Raw genomic sequence first — 9,567 nt, 5'->3', positions numbered from 1 at the left:
ACACTTAGACAAGAGGGCTGACATACTTAGACAAGAGGCTGACACACTAAGACAAGAGGCTGACACACTTAGACAAGAGGCTGACACACTTAGACAAGAGGGCTGACACACTACTAAGACAATAGTCTGACACACTTAGACAAGAGGGCTGACACACTTAGACAAGAGGGCTGACACACTTAGACAAGAGGCTGACACACTTAGACAAGAGGCTGACACACTTAGAAAAGAGGGCTGACACACTTAGACAAGAGGGCTGACTCACTTAGACAAGAGGGCTGACACACTTAGACAAGAGGCTGACACACTTAGACAAGAGGGATGACACACTACTAAGACAAGAGTCTGACACACTTAGACAAGAGGGCTGACATACTTAGACAAGAGGCTGACACACTAAAACAAGAGGCTGACACACTTAGACAAGAGGCTGACACACTTAGACAAGAGGGCTGACACACTACTAAGACAATAGTCTGACACACTTAGACAAGAGGGCTGACACACTTAGACAAGAGGGCTGACACACTTAGACAAGAGGCTGACACACTTAGACAAGAGGCTGACACACTTAGAAAAGAGGGCTGACACACTTAGACAAGAGGGCTGACTCACTTAGACAAGAGGGCTGACACACTTAGACAAGAGGCTGACACACTTAGACAAGAGGGCTGACACACTTAGACAAGAGGCTGACACACTAAGACAAGATGGCTGACACACTTAGACAAGAGGGCTGACACACTTAGACAAGAGGCTGACACACTTAGACAAGTGGGCTGACACACTAAGACAAGAGGGCTGACACACTTAGACAAGAGGCTGACACACTAAGACAAGAGGCTGACACACTTAGACAAGAGGCTGACACACTTAGACAAGAGGCTGACACACTAAGACAAGAGGGCTGACACATTTAGACAAGAGGGCTGACACACTAAGACAAGAGGGCTGACACACTTAGACAAGAGGGCTGACACACTAAGACAAGAGGGCTGACACACTTAGACAAGAGGGTTGACACACTTAGACAAGAGGCTGACACACTTAGACAAGAGGCTGACACACTTAGACAAGAGGGCTGACACACTAAGACAAGAGGCTGACACACTTAGACAAGAGGGCTGACACACTTAGACAAGAGGCTGACACACTTAGACAAGAAGCTGACACACTTAGACAAGAGGCTGACACACTTAGACAAGAGGCTGACACACTTAGACAAGAGGCTGACACACTAAGACAAGAGGCTGACACAGTAAGACAAGAAGGCTGACACACTTAGACAAGAGGGCTGACACACTAAGACAAGAGGGCTGACACACTTAGACAAGAAGCTGACACACTAAGACAAGAGGGCTGACACACTTAGACAAGAGGGCTGACACACTTAGACAAGAGGCTGACACACTTAGACAAGAGGCTGACACACTTAGACAAGAGGGCTGACACAGTAAGACAAGAGGGCTGACACACTTAGACAAGAGGCTGACACACTTAGACAAGAGGCTGACACACTAAGACAAGAGGGCTGACACACTTAGACAAGAGGGCTGACACATTTAGACAAGAGGGCTGACACACTAAGACAAGAGGGCTGACACACTTATACAAGAGGGCTGACACACTTAGACAAGAGGGCTGACATACTTAGACAAGAGGCTGACACACTTAGACAAGAGGCTGACACACTTAGACAAGAGGCTGACACACTAAGACGAGGGCTGACACACTTAGACAAGAGACTGACACACTTAGACAAGAGGCTGACTCACTTAGACAAGAGGGCTGACACACTTAGACAAGAGGGCTGACACACTTAGACAAGAGGCTGACACACTAAGACAAGAGGGCTGACACACTTAGACAAGAGGGCTGACACACTTAGACAAGAGGCTGACACACTTAGACAAGAGGCTGATACACTTAGACAAGAGGCTGACACACTTAGGCAAGAGGGCTGACACACTTAGACAAGAGACTGACACACTAAGACAAGAGGGCTGACACACTAAGACAAGAGGGCTGACACACTTAGACAAGAGGCTGACACACTTAGACAAGAGGGCTGACACACTAAGACAAGAGGCTGACACACTTAGACAAGAGGCTGACACACTTAGACAAGAGGGCTGACACACTTAGACAAGAGGGCTGACACACTTAGACAAGAGGCTGACACACTTAGACAAGAGGGCTGACACACTTAGACAAGAGGGCTGGCACACTTAGACAAGAGGCTGACACACTTAGACAAGAGGGCTGACACACTTAGACAAGAGGCTGACACACTTAGACAAGAGGGCTGACACACTAAGACAAGAGTGCTGACACACTTAGACAAGAGGGCTGACACTTAGACAAGAGGTCTGGCACACTTAGACAAGAGGCTGACACACTTAGACAAGAGGGCTGACACACTTAGACAAGAGGGCTGACACACTTAGACAAGAGGCTGACACACTAAGACAAGAGGGCTGACACACTTAGACAAGAGGGCTGACATACTTAGACAAGAGGCTGACACACTTAGACAAGAGGGCTGACACACTAAGACAAGAGGGCTGACACACTTAGACAAGAGGGCAGACACACTTAGACAAGAGGGCTGACACACTTAGACAAGAGGGCTGACACACTTAGACAAAAGGGCTGACACACTAAGACAAGAGGCTGACACACTTAGACAAGAGGGCTGACACACTTAGACAAGAGGCTGACACACTTAGACAAGAGGGCTGGCACACTTAGACAAGAGGCTGACACACAGCACTTAGACAATGCAGGTCACAGTTTTATTAACACAATAATAATTATTATTATTAACACAATAATTATTACAATAAGTATTATTAACACAATAATTATTATTAACACAATAATTATTATAATAATTATTACAATAAGTATTATTATCACAATAATAATTATTATTACAATAATAATGTTACATGAATCGACAGGTGATGTGATGGTGATGATGTGGTGATGATGTGGTGATGATGTGGTGATGACGAGGTGATCACTGTGATTGTGATGATTAGGTGATCACGGTGATTGTGATGATGAGGTGATCACTGTGATTGTGATGACGAGGTGATCACGGTGAGTGTGACGATGATGTGATCACGGTGATTGTGATGACGAGGTGATCGCGGTGATTGTGATGACGAGGTGATCACGGTGATTGTGATGAAGTGATCACGGTGATTGTGACGAGGTGATCACGGTGATTGTGATGACGAGGTGATCACGGTGAGTGTGACGATGATGTGATCACGGTGATTGTGATGACGAGGTGATCGCGGTGATTGTGATGACGAGGTGATCACGGTGATTGTGATGAAGTGATCACGGTGATTGTGACGAGGTGATCACGGTGATTATGACGACGAGGTGATCACGGTGATTGTGACGACGAGCTGATCACGGTGATTGTGATGACGAGGTGATCACGGTGATTGTGACGACGAGGTGATCACGGTGATTGTGACGACGAGGTGATCACGGTGATTGTGATGACGAGGTGATCACGCTGATTGTGACGACGAGGTGATCACGGTGATTGTGACGACGAGGTGATCACGGTGATTGTGACGACGAGGTGATCACGGTGATTGTGATGACGAGGTGATCACGCTGATTGTGACGACGAGGTGATCACGGTGATTGTGACGACGAGGTGATCACGGTGATTGTGATGACGAGGTGATCACGCTGATTGTGACGACGAGGTGATCACGGTGATTGTGACGACGAGGTGATCACGGTGATTGTGATGAGGTGAGAGTCTCTCCGCTCTCGTAGCGGACAAAGTCGATGATCTCCACTCCGGTGTTGTGAAGTTTTTGCTCTACAGAGATGGCCGGGTCCAGGAGGTAGGGCTGGGACATCAACTCGGTCTGTACACAGCACACACGTACAGTACGTACAGTACATACAGTGCGCACAGTACGTACACAGTACACACATGCAGTATACATACAGTACGTGCAGTGCACGTACAGAACATACAGTGTGCAGTGTGCATACAGTACTTACAGTGCACATACAGTACACACAGTACACACACAGTACATACAGTACACACACAGCACACACAGTACACACAGACAGTATACACAGTACACACACAGTATACACACACAGTACACACACACACAGTACACACACAGTATACACACACAGTATACACACACAGTATATACACACAGTACACACAGTACATACACACAGTACACACACACAGTACACACACACAGTACACACACACAGTATACACAGTACACACAGCACACACACAGTATACACACACAGTATATACACACAGTACACACACAGTACACACACACAGTACACACACACACAGTATATACACACACAGTACACACACACAGTACACACACACAGTACACACACAGTACACACACACAGTACACACACACAGTACACACACACAGTACACACACACAGTACACACACAGTACACACACACAGTACACACACACAGTACACACACACAGTACACACACAGTACACACACACAGTACACACACAGTACACACACACAGTACACACACAGTACACACACACAGTACACACACAGTACACACACACATAGCACACACACAGCACACACAACAACCGCCATTCTCCATTAAGTGGCGGTGACGTCACCACGACGCTTGTGCCAGGCTAGGTGCACCTTGAGGCCACGTGAAGTGTCGAACGCCCGCTGGCAGGAGGTCACAGGGCAGACCCAGGTGCCACGGGTCGACTGACTGAGATGAGTGGCTGATGCACCACCTGTGCCCCCTACTGTGCCAACCTGCTGTGCTTTAGCCACCCGGCGCTCCGCTCGTTGTTGTGAGCGTCGCTCCTCCACCCTCCGTTGTTGTTGGAGGGCGACTGCCTCCAACTGCCCAGTAGCATCCTTCACGAGCCTCCTCCACAGAGGCCGATCTTGACACCGCTAGTACCGGTCATCGGCAAGTCCACTCAGCTCCACGTCCTCCTGTACCACGTCACTCCATCTCTTCTCTAGCCCGTGCCGCGCCCGTTAAGCCCCCTCGATCCGGCCGAACAAAAGCTGTTTCGGCATGCGGTGGCTGGGCATGCGGGCTACATGACCCAGCCATCGCAGCCTTGCCTGCCGGAGGAGCTCACCGATGGGACCTTGCCCAGATATTTCAAGGATTTGTGAACTCCTCACACAATTCAGCCTGGTTAAACCCAGGACGGATCGTAGGCAGGCCAGCCTGAATGTTTCTAACCGGCGAAGATGTTCCATTAGGGGGGTCCACGTTTCGCAAGCATAGAGAAGAGAGGGAATGACCGTGGCCGAAAAGACCTGAAGCTTAGTGCGGAGCGACAGACCAGGTAGCTTCCACACAGCATTACGCAATCAATGAAAAGATATTGCCGCTCCACTGATTCCGAGTGAGACCTCTGCTGTTAAACTGGAGCCGGTCATAAGCACACTGCTCAGGTATGGGAAACTCTCCACTCTCTCCACAACTGCCCCATCACCGATTGGCAGTTGTGGGGGTGGAGTGTCCGATGGTACAAAATACCCAGGCAGGTGCTTAGTTTTGGTGGGGCTGATGGTAAGGCCCCATCTCTTAGTAGCACGCTCCAGTCTCAGCAGCAGCGTCTCCAACTCCTCCTCTGAATGAGCAGCTATTACCAAATCATCGGCATACATAACGTGGTTGAGCAATAGGGAGCCATCCCTTGAACGCATCCGGGCATCGATCAGCCTCCCATTATATCTGTACCATATGGAGATTCCCCAGGTACAGCTATTGAAGGCTTCACGAACTACGCGGTCAAAATAGATGTTAAATAATGTGGAAAAAAGAGGACATCCCTGTCACACCCCAAGGTGTACAGGGAATGGCTCTGACTCCCGGCCACGTAGTTTTACCCGGGCCAGCTCACCATCATGAAGGTCCTTAATGACCGTGGCCGAGAAGACCTGAAGGTACTCCAAAAGCACGAAGAACAACCCAGAGCCCAGGTCTATTGATGGTATCATAGGCCTTGACCAGGTCAATAAAGCAGAGATGTAGGTCTTGTTGGAATTCCCTACACCTCTGCTGTAGCAGACGGACAGAAAATATGGCATCCGTGCAGGACCGCCCTTTCCTGAAACCGCATTGGGGCTCCGCAAGCCTCTCCTCAGCTTGCAAGGCGATGTTGAATAATCCTTGCCAGGACCTTTCCCGGCATACTGAGGAGTGAGATGCCCTGTAGTTATTACAGTCTGTGCGGTCCCCCTTCTTAAAGAGGGGGACCACCAGGGCATCCTTCCAATCCTGCGGAACCCGTCCCAGTGGTCTGACTGTTGTTATGATGTCATATAGGGCAGTCTGTGTACAAACGCAACCCTCCCTCAGCATTTCGCTTGGAAGATCATCTCTGCCCAGTGCCTTTCCTGGTCAGATGGCACCTCAGCCAGCCACTCACAGGGGGTGACTTCTTCCTCCAATATTTGAGGTACCACAGCCTCAGCAGGGTCATCCCCACTTTGTCCCACAATGTTTTCCTGGCTGAGGGATTTTCCCTCCCCCAGGACCTCACAGAAATGCTCAGCAAATCTGCAAACCTGTTCCTGGGGGTCGGAGATTGGATCACCGTTCTTTCCCCTAATGTTGGTAAAAGGTGTGGCGCTGCAGGTTACTTTTTTGATGGAATTAAATAGAGATTTGTGATTGTGGGCCATCTCCTCAGCAACCTGCGACCACCACCCATCCTTGCAGCGCCTCACGGCTCTCCGAACCTCCGAGTGAAGGCTGCGGTAATCCTCCTCATTCTCCGACGTGGGATTCTGTAGCCGATGACAGTAGGCCTGTCGCTTTTTCTCAACCATCCTGAACACCTCCTCTGTCAGCCAGGGTCTCTGGGGAGGTCTGGACCGCGTACACAAAGCAGCCATCGCAGCTGCATGAGTCACAGTCCTAAACCTCGCCCATTTACCCTCGACATCAGGAGGAGTGGGGGACGATGCCAACCCCAGCCGCAAGCGATGATGAAATTCTCATCAGCTAACTGAGACCAGGCCACTAAGGGTTTGAATGAGGTCCTGGGTGTACACCCACCACCGGAGTGGAAGAATGGCAGGCGCATTTTACAGATGACAAGTCGATGGTCAGTGGGCAGATCAGCTCCACGGTAGGTCCTGGTGTCAAGGACATGGGCCCGCATCCGCTGTTCTGTAACTATGTAGTCCAGCAGATGTTCTTGCTTGGACCCGGCATGCATCCATGATGTTGTGTGGATGCCAGAACAGCGTGTTGGTAATTACAAGCCCATGGGCTGCACAAAAATCTAGCAGCCTCCTACCGTTGTTATTGAGCTGATCTGGCAAATGCCTTCCATTTAATCCAGACCAGGTGCCAGCATCATGACCAACTCGGGCATTGAAGTCACCCAACAAGATGACTCTATTCTGAGGGGCCACTTTAGCCAGCACCTGTGACAGGAGGTCATAGAAGGCATCTGACTCATCGGCTTTGCCTGCATCCCTCCACGGATGTTCATCTTCGGTGGGGGCATAAGTAACCACGACCACCACTCCTTGCCTCCGGTTGATGGGAAGGCGAGCCCAAAGTAGCCTGGGGCTTACAGCTTCCCACACCTCACCGCCACGCTCCCATGCCCCCTTCATTATTTTGTTCAAAAGAAGAGCCACACCCTGTTGTTTGGCAGTCTGCTGCCCCGAGTAGAGGACTGTCCACCCCTCATGGTGGCAGGAGCCAGAGCCGGTCCACCGGACCTCCTGAATGCCACAGAGATCCAGGCGGTACCGGTCCAGCTACCGACAGAGGAGTGGCAGCCTCTCCTCCGCAGTGAGTATTCGAACATTCCACGTGGCCACACGAAGTGGCTTTTCGTTGTTTCTGGAGGAGTCCCGAGGGCAGATATTCAATCTCCTGGCTCCGCCAATTGGGGTTTGGCCAGGAGACGTCATAGACGCCTGTCCCCCCGGGGCCTCCGGCACAAGCTTATTAGTTACAGATTTAAGTCGTGGTTTAGTGGTAATTTATTGAAGGTGGAGGGGTTACCAGCCCCTCGCACCTGTCCAGAGCCCCCGTTTAGCCCCTGTGGTGGTCACAGACGCCATGAGGGGAGAGGAGCCAATCGGAATTGGCTCCTCCCCCCACAGCATTGTCCACGACAGAGTTGCCCGTCCGGCATCGCGAGGAGGTAGGGGGTTGTTTCACACCTAGACACACACACACCTACACACACATACACACCTAGACACACACACACCTAGACACACATACACACCTAGACACACACACACAGACACACATACACACCTAGACACACACAGAGACACACACACCTCACACACCTAGACACACACAGAGACACACACACCTCACACACCTAGACACACACACCTCACACACCTAGACACACACACACACAGACACACACACAAACAACAACAACAACCGCCATTCGCCACTAAGTGGCGGTGACGTCACCACGACGCTTGTGCCAGGCTATGTGCACCGTGAGGCCACGTGAAGTGTCGAACGCCCGCTGGCAGGAGGTCACGGGGCAGACCCAGGTGCCACGGGTCGACTGACTGAGATGACTGGCTGATGCACCACCTGTGCCCCCTACTGTGCCAACCTGCTGTGCTTTAGCCACCCGGCGCTCTGCTCGTTGTTGTGAGCGTCGCTCCTCCACCCTCCGTTGTTGTTGGAGGGCGACTGCCTCCAACTGCCCAGTAGCATCCTTCACGAGCCTCCTCCACAGAGGCCGATCTTGACACCGCTGGTACCAGTCATCGGCAAGTCCACTCAGCTCCACGTCCTCCTGTACCACATCACTCCATCTCTTCTCTAGCCCGTGCCGCGCCCGCTTAGCCCCCTCAATCCGGCCAAACAAAAGCTGTTTCGGCATGCGGTGGCTGGGCATGCAGGCTACATGACCCAGCCATCGCAGCCTTGCCTGCCGGAGGAGCTCACCGATGGGACCCTGCCCAGATCTTTCAAGGATTTGTGAGCTCCTCGTTGTTGTGAGCGTCGCTCCTACACCCTCCGTTGTTGTTGGAGGGCGACTGCCTCCAACTGCCCAGTAGCATCCTTCACGAGCCTCCTCCACAGAGGCCGATCTTGACACCGCTGGTACCAGTCATCGGCAAGTCCACTCAGCTCCACGTCCTCCTGTACCACATCACTCCATCTCTTCTCTAGCCCGTGCCGCGCCCGCTTAGCCCCCTCAATCCGGCCAAACAAAAGCTGTTTCGGCATGCGGTGGCTGGGCATGCAGGCTACATGACCCAGCCATCGCAGCCTTGCCTGCCGGAGGAGCTCACCGATGGGACCCTGCCCAGATCTTTCAAGGATTTGTGAGCTCCTCACACAATCCAGTCTGGTTAAACCCAGGATGGATCGTAGGCAGGCCAGCCTAAATGTTTCTAACCGGCGAAGATGTTCCATTAGGGGGGTCCACGTTTCGCAAGCGTAGAGAAGGGAGGGAATGACCGTGGCCGAGAAGACCTGAAGCTTAGTGCGGAGCGACAGACCAGGTAGCTTCCACACAGCG

General features: G+C 51.4%; 1 protein-coding gene across 1 annotated transcript in view; it reads right to left on the bottom strand.

Moving 5' to 3' along the window:
* Nucleotides 1-2,773: 2,773 nt before the first annotated feature.
* Nucleotides 2,774-9,567, bottom strand: part of LOC142907708 (elongation factor Ts, mitochondrial-like) — a 29,856-nt gene continuing 23,062 nt past the window's right edge. The window contains exon 7 of the mRNA XM_076057362.1: nucleotides 2,774-3,902. Coding sequence (XP_075913477.1) covers nucleotides 3,765-3,902 — 138 coding nt within the window. The 3' untranslated portion in view covers nucleotides 2,774-3,764. The remainder of the gene's footprint in view (nucleotides 3,903-9,567) is intronic.

The sequence above is a fragment of the Petromyzon marinus genome, chromosome 82 (genome assembly GCF_048934315.1).
Source record: "Petromyzon marinus isolate PM22_M1 ecotype Great Lakes invasive population chromosome 82, UKy_Petmar_22M1.pri1.0, whole genome shotgun sequence".
In the NCBI taxonomy this organism is placed as follows: domain Eukaryota; kingdom Metazoa; phylum Chordata; class Hyperoartia; order Petromyzontiformes; family Petromyzontidae; genus Petromyzon; species Petromyzon marinus.
This window is presented reverse-complemented; position numbering and strand designations above follow the sequence as displayed.